General features: G+C 42.2%; 1 protein-coding gene across 9 annotated transcripts in view; it reads left to right on the top strand.

Annotated features, from left to right (window-relative positions):
• Dlgap2 (DLG associated protein 2) overlaps positions 1-17,039 on the top strand; it is a 531,604-nt gene that overhangs the window by 71,177 nt on the left and 443,388 nt on the right. For 5 of the 9 annotated variants that reach the window (XM_063235016.1, XM_063235009.1, XM_063235010.1 and 2 more), the window contains exon 2: positions 3,952-4,048. The exons of the other annotated variants lie outside the window; for them this stretch is intronic. In XM_063235016.1, coding sequence (XP_063091086.1) covers positions 4,034-4,048 — 15 coding nt within the window. In that variant the 5' untranslated portion in view covers positions 3,952-4,033. The remainder of the gene's footprint in view (positions 1-3,951; positions 4,049-17,039) is intronic. 9 annotated transcript variants of the gene reach the window in all.

The following is a 17,039-nucleotide window of genomic DNA, read 5'->3' as shown; positions in this document are numbered from 1 at the left end:
AGAAGGTGCTGCTTCATTGGAGAAGGGGTTTGCAGAAGTGTTTCTGTTACTGATAATGAGATATCCCTGACACTGCATTTAAGTCTATAGTCACAGAGTACCATAATATAAGCGACTGACATAGGAACAGATGGAAGTAAATTGACTGCGCATTTTTGCATTCAGTGTACAAAGGAGCTCTAACAAAGATGGGACAGCACATTAACAATCAGAAGTCAGTATGAGCTAAGTTTTAAACAGGGCTGTGAAGTCAGATCAGAATTACGATGTTCAGCCTTGGAGTGTAGGAAAAGCAGAATTTAAAGTACAATAGTGATTATGTGAACACACCTATTGTAAAATTCCTATTTGAGATGTAATGACTCATTTTAACAGTACTTTTGAGGATGTATTTATGTGTTTAAAAGCTTAATGTAGGAGCTGCCAGAAGTGAGGACCTGGGCAATGATCTAGGAAAGTAGAAACACTGACCTGCAGTGCTCTCAGAGGATATTCCTTGTGCCCAGTGTTTCCGAGATGCCTGCAGATGGGCTTATCTCACTGAACAAGATTTAAAAGGATTTCACTGGGCCCTAAGATCATCTGTAAGCATTTTTGTAAGAATTTGAAAATAAGGATCATCTTGTTGATTTTCCTTGGAAAATGAAAAAACATTTTCGTTTGATTTAAAATATAACTGATTTAAATCAAAATTAGAAATGTCAATGGAATAATAACTGTAGATTACAATTTTTATAAGTCAATCTTTATAAAAGACAATGGCAAGGTGTTTCATGAATTCGTCATGATCTTTTAGGAACTGATAATTTAATGTTGTCTAAACTGTTCCAGAGTGATGAACATTTCTTTCTTTTAAGGATTGATTCCTAAACTTGGTAAGTATAGCAGAAAAGGGGTCATTTCGATTAATAATGTAAATATGAATTTTCTAACCAAATATGAGCAATATGAATTTAGTTAGATGTAAAAAATGAGCAAGAAGGCTTTCATCTCGATGTTATCCCTGGAATAGGATCTCTATGCATAAAGTGAACATAGTAAAAAGGAATGAAAGTCTGATTATATCAGAAGACCTGAAAACAATACAGCACCATTTCTGATTAAATTCTGGGTGAAAGAACCATGGTGGGAGCTTCTGTGACCTGAACAAAAAAACCTTGAGGGTCCCAGGGGTGAAGCAGAGCATGCTGGCACTCACGCATGCTGGAGCTGTGCTGCTGCTCCCTGCTGTTCTAGTGTGAAGAAAGACACAGGAGAAGACATTCAGAATCCAAGACTTATTCTCACTGAAAGATGGGAGAGACCATACAGTGTCTGAATGATAAGTAGGACCAGTAGATGAAAATCAGAACTTTATTGTATTGATAAAGGAACAGAAAAATGGATTCCATTATCAGAAACAGCAAACCCACAAAATACCTTGGAACGAAACAGGAAGGTGTATGGTTTATAGAGGGGAAAATCATGATAGCATAGTACTTGGAAAGGACATGAGACCTAAGAGAGGCACACAAGACAGACTTTCTCTAAGAGTAGTGTGTGTGCGTGCGTGTATATGTGCCCATGTGTGGGCTGCATAATTCCCAGAAGAGCCCTTTCCTGTGTAGAACTGCAGCAAAGGTGGAAATAGAGGCATTCATTTGGGATAATAAAGTTACCTTACAAGAGTAAATTCCTATGTGGCATCCTAAAGAGTTTTTAGGAGACCTGAGTACAATCCTGGTGGCTGGGAGAAACTCCAGTGTGGCAGGTGCTCAGATCAAGAAAATATATGAATTATTCAGAGACTTTGTTAGGATAGTTGGTTATCCTCTGGAGAGAAAATAAAATTAGTGTTCACAACTCAAAAAGTTTTTAAACATTGAATATCTAATCATTAAAATAGTTATAGAAGTGTTAAAGTATAATGTGATAGGCTTTTTAAATTGTAGCACTGAGAAGGTCTTTTTAACCCACAAAATCCATTAAAGATTGCTTGAGACTGGGTACAGTGGCCCATGCCTGTAATCTCAGCACTCAGAGGCTGAGTCAGGAGGATCGCTGTGAGTTTGAGGCCACCCTGAGCTACAAAATCAGTTCAAGGACAGCCTGAACTGTATAGTGAGACCCTGTCTCAAAAGGACAAAAAAATGAAAAAAAGATTGAGCCCTCCTGCACTGTTGAAAGGCAGCATTACTGAAGTTATTAGAGGGTGCCAAGCTGAGAGAATGTGCTAGCAACTGACAGGTAGGTCAGTGGTCTGGCATGTGTACATAAAGGGATCCTAGATTGTAATTAAGCATTTATTGTCTGAAAACCTAATAAACAGTTTACCGAGAACTGTATTTGCTCAACAGCCAGTGTAAGAGTCCCAAACTCTGTGAAAACAGCAGGGAACTTTGTTTTTCCAGCAGAGACAAAAACAAAGACTGGTAATATATGACAGTGTAAATGGAGACAAATGTTTTGGCAGAATATTGAGTTCATAATGTGATATTCCTTGACTCAGTAATTCTGCTTCTGAAAATATATTCTGAACAACTCTGAGGAGCATACAGAAAGGCCTCATAATTGAGAAAACTGGAAACAATCTAGTGTTCAACAATACCATATTTATAGGATCAATTGTGATGTTTCAGCACAAAAGAAAAATAATCAAGTCATTCTGTGTCCACCGATGTGGGGACAGGAAGGAATGAAGGAAGGGAATATCGAGAAGCTTGCTTATAAGAAGTAAGTGATTGACTGTTGGTTTGTGTGTTATTTTATAATGAGTGTAAACATAAGACGTGCTTGCTAAAATAAGCCACTTAGACAAGGTAGTGCATACTGGTAATCCTAGCACTCTAGGAGGCTGAGGTAGAAGGATTTTAAATTCAAGCCTATCCTGGGACTTAGCAGTTTAATGAGATGCTGTCTCAAAAAAACAAAAACAAAAACAAACACAAAAAACAAGGCTGGGGGTATAGCTCAGTGCAGAAGCCCTAGGTTCATTCCTTACTGTCAAAAAGTAAAAATAAATAAAAATATAAAAGTCTAATATCCTTAGTTTAAGATTATATATTTAGATAGCAATCATATAGCATTTAGTAACCTCTTCTCAAGCCAATGCTCATGCAATCATTTTGGTGACAAAGTACAATTTTCAGATGTTATAAACTACACAGCACTCATTAACTTAATGAAAATTAATGTGATGTGATCATGTTTTCTAAAGGCCACATAGAGTGTGTGCAGAGGAGCATTTTGTGATTATACTAGCTCAGTAAGGAAACTGAACACTGTATTTTCTCAACTGTAATCTGACAAATGAGTCTTCTCATAAAACTTAGTGTTCCTATGTCCTGTTGCACATTCATGACCAAAGCAGTAATGATTTCATATGTTAGTATGCAGCGAAAAACCTGGGCAGAGAATTTTATAGTATATCAAAATACATGTATTAGCACCTTGATCAGTGCCACCCTTGTGATATCTAGGTATGTAACCCCCCTTTTTCTTCCTGAAAAGAAATGCATGATCGTTCATGTTCCTGTGCCCTCTCTTCCACTTTCTGGGGTCTGCCTTGTCCTTGGAGGCCTAGTGTAAGTTCACAAGCGCTGTTTATATAAGCAAATTATGCCAGGAATTGTAATTAGCTCCTGATTTAAAGTATGGTTTTACTGTTTTTCTCTCTGCTTTAATGTTGTGAAGTTGTTAAATTTCTCGTCACTTCATATCCTGTCTTCATAGTCATGCACATGGTGTGCACTTGGTACAACATTCTGAACTTGATTTTGACATACCTGCTGCAACTTTTTATAGGCAGTTCTCTATGCCTGCTTAGTTTTTGCCGTATTGCTTTTCTCAGTGGGTTTCATTACTGCTCAGTCTCAGGTTTTTTTATGGACATTCCATATGTTTTTCCCTGTGGAAGCTTTGTTTACCCTCCTTATCACATCTTTCCCCCTTTCTGTCCATTCCTCATCGCAGGCTTCTCCGCCAGCCGAGGCACGGCCATAGCACAGTGCGGTCACACCAGCCAGAGCCCTCAGCCCGCACCCAGCCCGCCACCATGGGGACGGCTCAGGTACTGTGCCACCCGATCCTCCTCCTCCCAGTGTCTGTCCCTTCCTGTGGTTAGTCTCAGGTGTCTGCTCATGGCCTGCAGTGTTGGGACCCTTTGCCTCCAAGTGGAGTGGGGTTGTACTGGGACAGTGTGCAGGTACCTGGAGGGGAACCAAAAGAACATCACTGTCATGTGAGGGGGCGGGCAGCAGAACCAGCAAGATGGGTGTTTTCTAGACTGTGTGAACTCCTTGGACATGGAGTCTGTTTCATGTGGTCTTTGAGAAGGGAGTGAAGGATCTGGAAGTCAGGCGACTTCTGCCTTGGGGGCTGCCACCTCTGTGCTGCTACAGTGGAGGGAGACCTGGTGTCACTGTGGCCATGTGCTCAGACAGGCCCCCAGAGTGCAGCTTTTCCAACAGCTGCTGACATGCTTCTCATGGCTCCTAAGTGTTGCATGGATTCTGGTGGTCAAGTGGTGCTGCTGTGTGTATGGGGAATGAGCTCTGTGTCCATGGAACTGAGGCATGAGAAGCAGGATACAGCCTTCTGGGTACATACAATGACTAAGAGTCACATCTGGGGCCTTTTCAGGAAGACTACCTGTCCTGGTGAATCTTGTTTGTCAACTGATGAACTAAGAGACTCTTGGAGAGAGGACCAACCCCATCAGGGGGTTAACAAATGACAAACTTGTGGCTAAGTTGCTTCTAGGCAGCGGGGCTGATCATGGGGCCCAACCATGGCGGATATGTCTGGTCCCTTGTCTCTCCCTTTCTGGCTGTTTCCAGCTTACACTGCTACCTGTTTGCCACAAGCTAAGCATCTTTCCTCCATTGTGCCCTTTCGTTTCTGCCCTGGAGCCAACCTGGACTAAACCTCTGAAATTGTGAGCCAAAATAAAGCTGAGCAGTGTGGGCATCTGGTACACTGTCCTGGCCACAGAAAAGCAATCCATGCATCATGTGCAGTTTCCATTCTGATTTGGAGTGGATTTGGGGGCAGGGTTATGACCATTTTCCCCTTCACAGGTAAAACACATAATCAACTGGTTTTCTCAAAGGAGGCATTTTATTTGATTTGTCAAGAGGAAGCAAGGATTACGCACAATATGATCTCATTTGTCATTCTAGAAGAGATTCGAGTTGAAAGACGTTGGTATTTCTGAGGGACCCTTGCCCCTGCTTGATAATCTCCCTCCGATCCTGATCCTGTTTCTCCTCTCCTTTGTCTTTCCAGATGGCAACACCTCATGTTCTCATCTCTGTATTCTAAAGCTTCCTTTTCTGACTTTGAGGTCCCAGAAGGTGGTGTTGACCTGAGGCCGTCAGACACAGTAGCCACAGCCATTGCTTGAAGCACTGTGCTGGGACTGGGGGTATGAGGCACCTCCTATTTTGAGACCCAGGTTCCCCTCTGATGCAGCAAAGAACAGCCATGAATCAGATAGGGCTTCCCACTACAAAGAATAAAACCCATTCTAGCTTGTGAAACAGAAAAGGAACTTTTTAGAAAAGACATTAGGCATCTTTGACAGCCTTCTGTAAGGATGGATGGGTCACTCAGGGCTCCTCCTCCTTGATGCACGTACTCAAGAGAGCAAAGTGGGTGCAGAGCATGAGCCCTGCTTTTCGTGGTGCCCAGAGATGTGGAGTACTCTTGCCTGTTGATGGTCACGGTCATCTTTGCAGGGTCTTGCACTCTGGGAAAAGGCCCCACTTCACAGAAGTACATGGAAGTGGTCCAGAGCACGTGCACCAGTGCAGACACATCACTGAGGTCAGCACTGGGCTGCCTTACACTCACCATTTTCGGCCTCAGATTGTCAAATGATCACCTTCATCCCAAGGATAGGGTGTCCCCAGAGAGCACCAGTCCCCTGAGCTCCTGGGGACCATGCTCACCTTCCCGTTTCTGGCCCACTCAGCCCCACCTTTGATTCTGCACTGGAGGCCTGACAGTGAGTGTGTGGTGGCTAGCACGCTCTGGGGGAATAGGTGCACACAGGCATGGTGTTCACATATGAATGTAAGCCTGCATGCCGCCTGGAATTATGGCCACAGACACAGTTCGAGCATTTGGTTTCCATACTGCTTCCTCATCTCCATGGGCCCTCTGGTCAGGCCACAGCATTGCTGGTTGGGTTGGGATCTTTACCTTGGGTTGGAATCTTTACCTTTGACCAAGGGAGCCACAGCTGTGTTGGATCTGCCCATGTCACCCATGAGATGTACCAGTAGATGGTACATGGTGGATCCTGACTACAGACACACCTGAGTCACAGCAAAAGTCCCCTGGGTATAGGGGTTTGCTCATTTGCCATCTGCCTACAATTCAGGGTTTGACCTCTGGTCCTGTCCCATCTGGAATCACAGAAACACATATCCCTCCAACAGCTTGCATCCTGCTGGGCTGAGTGTCTCCAGGTTCCCACAGTGGCCCACAGGCACATGTTAAGTACTTCTACAGAGTTGGCCTGGTGGTGGGCTTTCTAGAATGCTGAAAAACGCAGGTTGTGAAGTTGTCCTATGACCCTTTGCTTGGGTCTTTCTCGAGCACTACAGTGAGTCTGGCCCTAGCCCCATATCTGCAGACACTGCCAAGGTCCTCAGGGTCCCCTTTGTCCTTTTTCATTGGTGGGCAGTCACCTGTGATTTTCTCTTGTCTTCTGGGTAGTCTCACTGTGAGGTGGCAGCAATGTCATGTCTCTCTTGTCATTTCTTTCAGTAGCACACAGTTCACTTGGGTCTTTTACCTTCTCCTCATCAGTTTGAGGCTTATCAGTTCTACTGATCTTTTCCCTGAATCAGGTGTGGGTTTCTTTGACTCATTTTTATATACTGTTTCACTGAGTTCTGTTCTGGTCTTTATTAGTTCCTTCTTTCTTTGGTTTTAATTTGTTTTTCATTTTCATTTTTCTTAAAGATCAAAGATGAAAGCATTGATTTGAGACCTCTTCTTTACCAATAGGGGCATTTTGTACTGTAGGTTTCACTGTGAGTTTATGCCTTGTTGGGTACTGGTGTTCTAACTTACCTGTAGCAAGGCAGCAAAGCTACTAGGGAACATGTCATCCTTGGGTTTTCTGGATGGGATCTGCTGGGAGCCATTCTCTCCCATTCCCTGTGCCTCCTCTCAGCTACTCCTGTACTGGTCTCTGTCCTCTGCTGTTTGGTGACTGTACCAATTTTGTGGATGGTATGTTCTTGTTTTCCAGATATGTCTGGAATTTCTCTTCTCTTAAAACCTGTCTTATTTGTTTGGGTTTGAGAAAGGAGAGAGAAGCTAATGGATGACCCCATTTCCGTACTGTCATGCGGTCTTCCTCAATAAAGCTTTCTTAGAAAATACTGTCTTCTCATGCTCTCTCATTGGAGGGGATGTTTCAGAGCCAGGGAACAGCTTGCCCTGCATCTTCTACAGGGTGACTTTTTGGTTTCTTTTTGACAATGATTCTCGCGTAGGGAGCAGTTTTCCCCTCAGGGCCACCTCCCAGTTAACATCAGTCCATGGGTAGTCAGTGGTGCTCTGGACATCCCAGAGTACTCAGGATTATTCCTGCCACAGTAGTTACCTGGACCCAAATGTTGCAGAGAGCATGCGGAGAAGCTGTGTTTTCCTTAGTGACCTAACCTTTCATGTCTGGTATCGCTTAGGGTTCCAGTAAGAAAGTCAAGGAGATAGTGCAGTCTAAGTGCAGAACTGTCTGTGTTTAGGGAGATTTCCCTAGGTGCTCATGGAATGGTGACTGGCAGCAGGTTTGCATGTAGATTCATGTGAATAAATCACATTTAAAATATTCTTGTGGGCCTTGAGGGATAGTAACGTCTTCAAAATGCCCTGTTGAACCTGCTCAGGTGAGCATCCATCCCTGGTGTGAAGGTACAGGGCAACTGTGGGTCCTACAGCCATTATCCTGGTATAATTGTAAATTGTCCTATTTCTTTTCTTTTAAAAACCATGTAAGCAATATTTCTATATTAGTTTTTTGTTGCTGTAATAGAATGCCTGAGCTTAGTGGAGGGAAGATTTATTTTGCCTCATGCTTTCAATCTGTGGGCAGTTGGTTCCATTGCTTTGAGACAGATAGCACATAGCAGAAGGGAGCGTGTGGTGGAAGCAGAGAGGGAAAGGGGTTAGGGACAAGGAGACCCTTTAGAGGCACACCCCAAAGCCCCATGTCCTAAGTTGAGCCCACCTCCCTTTAAGCTGTGGTCTCCTTGATGCCCTGACCCATTGTCAGGCTGGGTGCTTGTAAGCCAGCTGCCCTCCAGCCCCCTGCACAGTGCTGCCCAGGACTTCATCCCTTCGACACAGTAGTCTTGGGAGACACTGATATTTATAACAGAACAATGTTTTTCTGTGGTATAGTCAGCACAGACACTGGGAACATGCTCTGAGGCAACCATTGGTGATGTTCTGATTGTCTTTCCATATTTTCTGTTCTTATTGATATGTGTGTATATTTTCACAGTTTATACAGTGGTACCTTGGTTCGAATATGCTTTTGTTTGTGAACAGTCTGGTTTGCAAATGGAAGCATTTGGAAAAATTTTGTTTTTGTTTGAGAGCTCTTCATTGATGATGATTATAATGGGGTCATCTTTTTTTGCATGAACATGAACGTAGCCATTTTCCCAGAATTGTGGAATGAACTAAGTTCATGAACCAAGATATTACTGTATTAACTAAATGAGATATAGTATGCCTATTGTTACGGTAACAATGTTTTAACAGATTAAGGCATTATATTATGACAACTCTTCTTGGTAACATACTTAAAAATACTTTAATAGTTATTAAGTATGCTACTGTATGCATGTGCCTTAGTGTGTGCCAGGGCCTGTGTGGACAAGGGTGTCCAGTTTTCTGGTAATGTAAATAATGCTCTGTTGATTTCCCTCTGTTTGTGTACTTACTCCTTATCTTAGAACACCTCTCTGGTATCAAAATGTCTCAAGAAGCATGATGATTTTGAAGAGTCCCAGTGTTTGTGTCTACATGGTTCTCAGAGCATGTACCTACTCCTTCCTCATGTGCTGACGTGTGGTTTCTTCTGGGTTCTTGCTGTGGCTCCCACCTGAATCTGATCTCCTCTCTTCTTGCCTTCCTCTGTGTGTGGATTGCATGGTTGAATCTTTTATTTATTTCAATATTATTACAATTTTTTTATTTATCAGAGTAGCTTTTGAGTTCAACTTAATCAGTTTATATGTAAAAGGTAAATTCTTACACATTGGATCTGAATTTGTTCCATTATGATTTTGATGCTGTTTGAAAAGCCCTGCTTTACTACCCCATCAAAAAACAATACCTCATCTATGTGAATATTTTGCTATCCCATTTTTACTTAATTTTGCATTCCTACTTTTTTATTTTTTTATTTTAAAGAGATTAAGACAAAACAGGACATAGCAGAACAATGTAAGCAACACAGTATTTCACCAGAAGACAATTCATAATTAACAGTAACTACCATGATTTCTCTTTCTTTGAAATAGTTGAGTATAACTTCATATGCAATAGTATCGGACATAACAAAATAGTATAAAAACATTCAAGAGGATGAGAGTATTACAGGGCTTTCGCAACCAAATAACAAACAATGGCTACTATATTATCTCATTTTCCATAGGAAATTTGTTCATATTTACACACGTAATACAATCCAATAAGGTACATCATGATAGAGCCAATGGAAACAGAAGAGCAAGAGCATGGTAAGACTTCAGAGTAAGATGATGTTATATTAGTATTGGCAATTATAATGACTTATTTCCCTCAAATTAGCTGTTCATACCATCACAGATAATAAATAAAAAACCAGGATAAACACCTCACAACTGTGATCATTATATCTCCTGGATTTATCTTGAGTAGGTGGAAGTGGGGGTGCTACTTCTGCCTTGGAGTGGTTAGCCAGCTGTTGTAGTGCTGCCGACTGGGAAAGTAACACTGCTGCATTTGCTGGCAGGAGGGTCCCTTGTGCTTTGGAAAATGCTGATTGGGATCGTGGTATAGCTTTCACTGTGCTTTCTTCTCTTGATTTTTTGGTAAACATTTGTGTTAAAGCTCTGTTTCCTTCTCTTTGCAGAGTACCTGCAGAAGTCACAGAGTCTTTGGCATGCCTGGACTTCGCAGCACACCACAAGGCACTAGGCTGTTCTGGCAGCACCTGGGGATGCCGTGGCCCATGTCCTGTCCTGCCTATGCCTTGGTGTGCCTGGAGGTCCATGAGACTTGGACAGGTGTGCGAGGGAGGTCAGGGGTGCCGTGATGTTGTAGTCCCACAGGAACCGAGGTTTCATTGTGACACTATCACAGGTGTCTTAAACACTACATTCTTACCTCAAAGTTCTGTAGGTCAGGAGGTGACATTGGTCCTCCAGGGCCAAAACTAAGATGTTGGCAGGGCTGGTCCTATGGAGGCTGTGGGAGGACCTGCCTAGTGCTAGAATCGCCTGGAATCTTTTTGTCACTGGTTTCTGGCTCTGCTGTTGAGGCCTCCTTAGCCTGACTCATGAGGAATCCAGGGCCATCCCACTCAGATCCTTAGCCACACCTGTGGGTCTGTGTCCCATTAGGTTGTGGATTCACTGGATCAGCTGGACAAGGTTTATTCTTCATCTAAATCTATGTTTAGCTTTTATTTTTGGTTGATTTCCTGAGTGAAGCCTGGGTCTGTGTTAGATTTTCAGCACAGAGGCCCCTCCCAAAAGACTCATTCAGAGTCCCTGGACCTCTTATCAGGGATTGAAGAATGGTAATATTTAGTTTTGCCCTTGCTTTGATATCTGTAGACTGGAATTTTTTGTAGAAATAATCAAGCAGTTTGTATAGAAAAGACTCTTTCTTCCTGCATTTAAAAGTTACTGAATAATAAATTGGTTCTGATCATCATCCCAAACAAGACTAATTTGTTTTTTGAGAATATTATGAGCTCCTAGATCGAACACATCTGATGTGCTTCTTCCTTCTGTGGACACTTTCCATAATTATCCTCAGACTGCCCTGCCTTGGCCAGTGGGGGCCTGGGGCTGGCCCTAGAGACCCGCAAATGTCTGGTTGATGCTCATGTTGCTGTCTTCTGTTGCAGAGGTGGACGTACTCATCGTCCAAGACCCCTGCTTCATTTAGTAAGATGGGACCTGTGGAGTTGATTTTCAAGGGTGCTTGTAAGGCTGCAGGGTGTTCATTGTTCCCAACCTCCACGAGGGGCAAGGCTAGAGATATTCACGGAATCTTGGGCTTTCACTCTCACTGACCTCTGTGGCTGCACATAGGTCCACAGCATAGACAAGTCTCTGTGATTCTTGTTTTGAGTTCCCCAGTACCTGGTTATTCCATTGATACACATTAAAACTATTTTTTAAGTTGACTATGTTTTTTTATTTATAACTTTGAGCATATGTTATTTTTATTTTTTGATCTTTCTCTTGCTCCTCATCTGTGAAATCAGATAACATTTATTTTTAGTTTTTTTCCTTGAATTCTGTCCTTTAATTTCTAGGATTCTGAGTTTTGTTGCTCTGCTTTCTGTCTTTTGGCCTGGTGTTCTGGTTCATTTTGTGCAGAGGTCTTTCTGGCCTGTTTTTCTGTGAATAGACTTTATTATTCTCCTTTGCTTCTCATAATGAGTTTATATTGGATTCACTTGATTTTGATTGTTTTCTGTTGGTTATTCATACGTGGTCTGAGCGTTGCTGAACTTTTGGAAGAGTGCAGTTCTGCTGGTGTTTCTGACTTTGCAGGGGCTTCACTGGCACCCTGTCTGGTCTGGAGGCTTCCTGGCTCTGACCGCTCCTGACTCACTCCATCTAGGCATGTCTTGTTCAGTTGTGATCCTGCTTTCACTCTTTCTTGGTATGAGGTGTTCTCTGGAAGGGAAGGCATGTTGGTCAAGACCAAGGGTGTGTGGGGGACAGTTGGTGGGCAGCCTGTCTCTGGTGGAATGTGGCCAGGTGCACCTGGGGCTCAGCCCCTCCTGGCCACTTGCCTGGCTTGTGTACTTCTTCCCAATTCTCAGTTATCTGGGCTTGTTCTCCATGGCCTGGTTGGGCCTGGCTGCCTAGTGGGGGCCTAGCGTAGAGGCTGAGGAAGACTGAACACTACATTTCGCACAGCACTCATGAGAGTTATTTATCATCTGAAGGACTTTTTCTTGTCCCTGCGGTCCTTGCTATATAATGTCTTTCAATATGTGTTTTCAATATCTGTGATTATGTTTAAAAGATAGATTTAAGCTATTACCCAGATTCTTTTGGACACATTTTCATGGGTCACTTAGTAGGGGAAATATTTTAAAACCTTAGTAATGTCTTTTAATATGTTTTATACAAAAAATTTTGGAGATGGTTTTGAAATTTAATAGTGCTTATTGGCTTATTATTTTTCATATTAATTGTTATACTGATTTTTCTCAGCTGTTTAAATTTTTGGTTACTTTGTGGCACACCACGCATAATATCTAGTACTTTTTTCAGCTTTGCCATTGGATTGAATGAATTAGAAGATAATGTGGTTATGGGGGCAAAACAATTTTTCTATCAGGAAGTGGAATTGAATTGAAATGCTAGGGATAGTTTATTTGTATCAATTTACACTTATAAATTAATTATTCTTTTTAAATAAGCTCTAAAGTGTACCTGTAGAAAACAGTGCCAATCACAACACAGCTCACTGATTTTCATGAAGGGAGCCTCTCTTTTGATTAGCATTCACACAAATGAATACTAGGAGTCCCTGCTTCGCTTTTTCTTTCCCAGCCATTCCTTGCTTCCTCTCCCATTAGGTAATCGCCATTGTGACTTCAAATAGCATAGGTTAGTTTTGCTTATATTTCAGCTTCACATAAGTGACTTTATACAGTACGTACACAGAATATACTATTTATGAAGAACTTTATTCAGTGATAACTCACATGCCAAATAGTTGGCCTTTTTTTTTTTATCTTTTTGAGACAAGGTTTTACTGTACAACTCAGGCTGACATTGAACTCACTTTGTAGCCCAGGCTGGCCTCAAACTCACAGTGATCCTCTTGCTTCAGCCTCGCATGTTCTGGGATTACAGGCATATACCACCACTCCTGGCTTTCGTTGGCCTATTTAAGCTGCACAATTCAATGCTCTTTAGTGAGGAAGTCAGCCAACTCCAGTTTAAGGAAGCTGCCTGTGCACTTGTGTCCAGCTTTTTGCACTTTGGACAATCCTGGGAAGAGAATAAAGCCATGAGTGGGCTTTGCGATTGGTGTCTTTCTGGAGCACTGTGTTCTCAGCGTTGGTCCATGTTGAAGTTTGTACTTCCTTTTATTGGTGAGTAGCATTTACTGTGTGGGTGCCCCACATATTATCTGTCGAGTTACCCACCTATGAGCTTTGGGCCTTTGGCTGTTGTGAATAATAGTACTCACAAACATGTTTCTGTATGGACACATTTAATGTCTCTCGAGGGTGCGCCTATGAGGAAGCTGATGGGGGACATGGTGACTCTATATTCACTTTCTGAGGAGCCTTCAGAATGGTTTGCCAATGGCTGCACCATTTGATATTCTGCCAGCAGCGTATGAGGGTTTGACTCTCTCCATGTCCTCCCCAGCACTTGTTACTGTCTACCCTTTTGATTATCCTGCTCTAGTGACATGAAATATATCTCCTTGTGCCTGTGATTTACTCTGATGGCTCTTGATGTGAGCAGCTCACTATGTGCTTTTGGCCATCTGAGTCTCCTTTGGGGAATTACCAATTTACTTATTCACTCTTGTTGATGGGCATTTGCTTACTTTACAGTTTTTGACTATTCTGAGTGTGATGAATGTAGGTTTATGTTTTTATCGGATATATTACTGGGTTTGAGATGTTCAGTTAACAGAGTTGTTTGTGTCGAGATTAAATAGTTGTTTCTTGAGTGGCTTTACCAGTAAGTACTTCTGTTGGTAGTGGCTGGCAAGGCCTGTTCTCCGTAATTTGGCAATTTGTGGTGTCTCTGTGCTATTATGTTAGTCATTCTGGAAATTGTGTGATGGTACATACTATGCTTTTAATTGGCATTCCCCAATGACTGATACGTGTGTGAGTTTTGTTATTTGACTTATTTCTAGGTGCTTATTAAATTGGAATATCTTTTTATACTTTAAAAAGGTAGGAATAATTTATGTATTATGGGATCAATTTTTAATGGCATTGATTTATTCTCACTCTGACTGAATTGAATTCACTTTCTTAAAATTATACTTTAACAGATGTTATATTTGCTGGGGGATATTGAATGTAGGTCACTGAGCTGCATCTGCAACCTTTTCCCCTTTTTTGAGACAGGGTCTCAATAATTCACCCAGTTGCCCGAGCTAGGTCGGAACTTGGAATCTTCCTGTCTCACCCTCTTAGAGTTGTGGGTATGTGCCACTGTGCCTAGCTTATTCTGTATTTAATATAATTAAATCTGTCCATTGTCCATATGTGGTAGCACTTTTAAATGATATTTAATGAATATTTTCCTATTCTATGTTGTAAGATGATTTCCTCAGTTATGTTCTTGAAGTTGTTGGTTTTTCTTTGTTTACTTTTCTAGGTATATTGGCAGTTTTGTGTATAATGTATGCATTTACTTTGAAAGGTCATGTTTCCAAATTAGAGGCATTCTGCTGACTGTTGGAAGAGCACAGTGGTGGTGGTGCCAGCATGTTCTGTGGTGACAAGCCATCCATGTGATCTGCACAGGGCTTTCTAATCTTGTGGATAGAGCAGATTGTCTTAACTCTCTTGAGCCGGTCATGATCTCTCCTTGCTTACCAGCCATTGTAGCATCTGTGATGCATCGTGGGTGCTGACCAGAGGCACAAGACTCCGGGGCCAGAGACAGAGGACTTTGCTGTTCACAGAGCAGCAAATACCATGGCCAACATCAGCATGCTGCCCTCAGTTCTCTTGCCCTCCTTGTTTCCTGGGGAGATGCAGACAGACTCGATGGGTACTGCATGCACAGTGTATTTGAGATTGGTGGCACTGTGCTAAACTGGGACCTGATAGTTGCTGTGTGCACAGTGGATGAGTGCTGAACTCCAGGAGCCTCAGCTTTTGTTTAAACAGTGAAGTCACCTACTTGTTCTCATTCTTTTGGTTTCTAGCCCTTAGAAGTAGCTCAGGAAGTGACTATGGGTGTGTGTCTTCAGATGATTGGCGTGTGTCTTCCACGGTCTTCATGTGGATTGGTTTTATTCCTACAGCACTGGGCTGAAAATGGAGGTTCTTCATTAACCCTTTGTTAAGAACCTGTAAAAAATGTGTGTGGAAATGTGAACATAGTTAACCATCTAGACCACACAAGTGATGAGGAGGAAGCTAGATAGCACCTGGCCAGGTGGCAGTAAGCCCTAACTAGTGTACCTTTCCTTACCAGATAATGAAACATTGTGCAGTGGCGCCTCTTTTTGCGAACTTGATTCTTTCCACCATTCTGGTTGCAAACTGAATTGGATGAGAACCAAATAAAGTTCCATGGTTAAGTTAAACACTGACCTTATGGGGAAATTTGATTAGATTCACATTCAATTCACTTTGCAGCCAGAATCATGGGATAAGTTAAGCTCATGAATGGAGGCTTCACTGTACTAAACCCTAGTAAAGGTAGACTCCAATGGAAATACTTTAAGGTGAAATAACACATTTTAATACATATATATTTAGGCATGGCTACAATTGATGGCTTAATGAAAACATAGGATACTGTATTTGCTTCACATGAATGTGTCTGCATTGTACACATCCATGATACACTCACCTGTATTTGGTGTGTAAATATAAGGGCTGTGTACATGGTCCCTGAAGACTCAGTTATAAAATCAGCTGCTATAAATTGAGGTGTGGTTCTGGTTCTCCACTGCCATGCCAAAATGAATTTCATATAAGTCAGTATTAAAATAACAAGATCTTGTGAAACTATGAACTGAACTACTGATGGAGGTTCAGGCCATCATATGTGCATGTGAGCCACATGAGGGCAGGTGTACTTGGTGACAGATCCTGGGCTTTCCAGGAGAGAGTCTGTCATCTGCGTCTCAAGGACGTGGAGAGACACTGGTTACATGTGAGGCGAGGTGGTTCTTCCTGAGAGGAAGAGATTGGGACATTGTAGGAACACTTGTGTCTGTTGTTTTGGGTCCTGCTTGTTAAAGATTGGCAACATCCCAAGGGTAAAGACCACATAGCTGTCTCTGACCACGTTTCTACACACAGGCACACATACACTGCATGGGTGTGTGTGGGAGGCTGGCCATGTCCATGCATGTTTGGTATTGCCTGAGTGTGACTGAGTTGTGCCCCTAACCTGTCTCCCCCAGACCCAGTGTGCCAGATCCAGCCCCTCCGGACTCTTGTGAAGCTGGGATCTGTGCAGTGGAGGAACCATCCTTCCGGGTGGGGTAGCCCTTCAGGACAGAGCAACTGTTGGTGATGCTAATAGTTCTTGATAATTAATAAAAGAAATCAGAAGAGAGCAAAGTTATTTCTCCCCTTTCATTTGAGACAGACAATGATTTGGGGGCTGATATAGGTTTTTGGATTGTTAGATATTTTTTGTGTGGCAGTGGAATTATTTTTAACTTAAAACTCTTAATTTATTAAGTATCATTCATGTAGAAAAATATTCCTAAGATACATGTAAAGTACAGCACATAATGATGATTAAAGGTTCAATTTAAGAAAGTTAAACTTTTGTAATTTCATCAGAAGTTCCCTTTTGGCCTTTCATTGATTCTTTGAGCCTCTGAGAGGTAACTTCTTGCCTTTTTAAAAAATAGATTTAGTTGCTGGAGAGGCTGTGGAAAAAGGAACTCTCCTGCGCTGTTGGTGGAGTATAGACTGGTGCAACCATTGTGGAGGTCAGTCTGGAGATTTCTCAAAAAGCTGGGAATGGAAGTCCCATTTGTTCCAGCTGTTCCACTTTTAGGCATATTCCCAGAAGAACTGAAAGCATCATACCACAGTGATATGTGTGCACCCATGTTTATAGCAGCAC

This window comes from Cavia porcellus, unplaced genomic scaffold (genome assembly GCF_034190915.1).
Source record: "Cavia porcellus strain 051 isolate PalLab524CR breed Dunkin Hartley unplaced genomic scaffold, mCavPor4.1 scaffold_24, whole genome shotgun sequence".
NCBI classification, from domain to species: Eukaryota; Metazoa; Chordata; class Mammalia; order Rodentia; family Caviidae; genus Cavia; species Cavia porcellus.
This window is presented reverse-complemented; position numbering and strand designations above follow the sequence as displayed.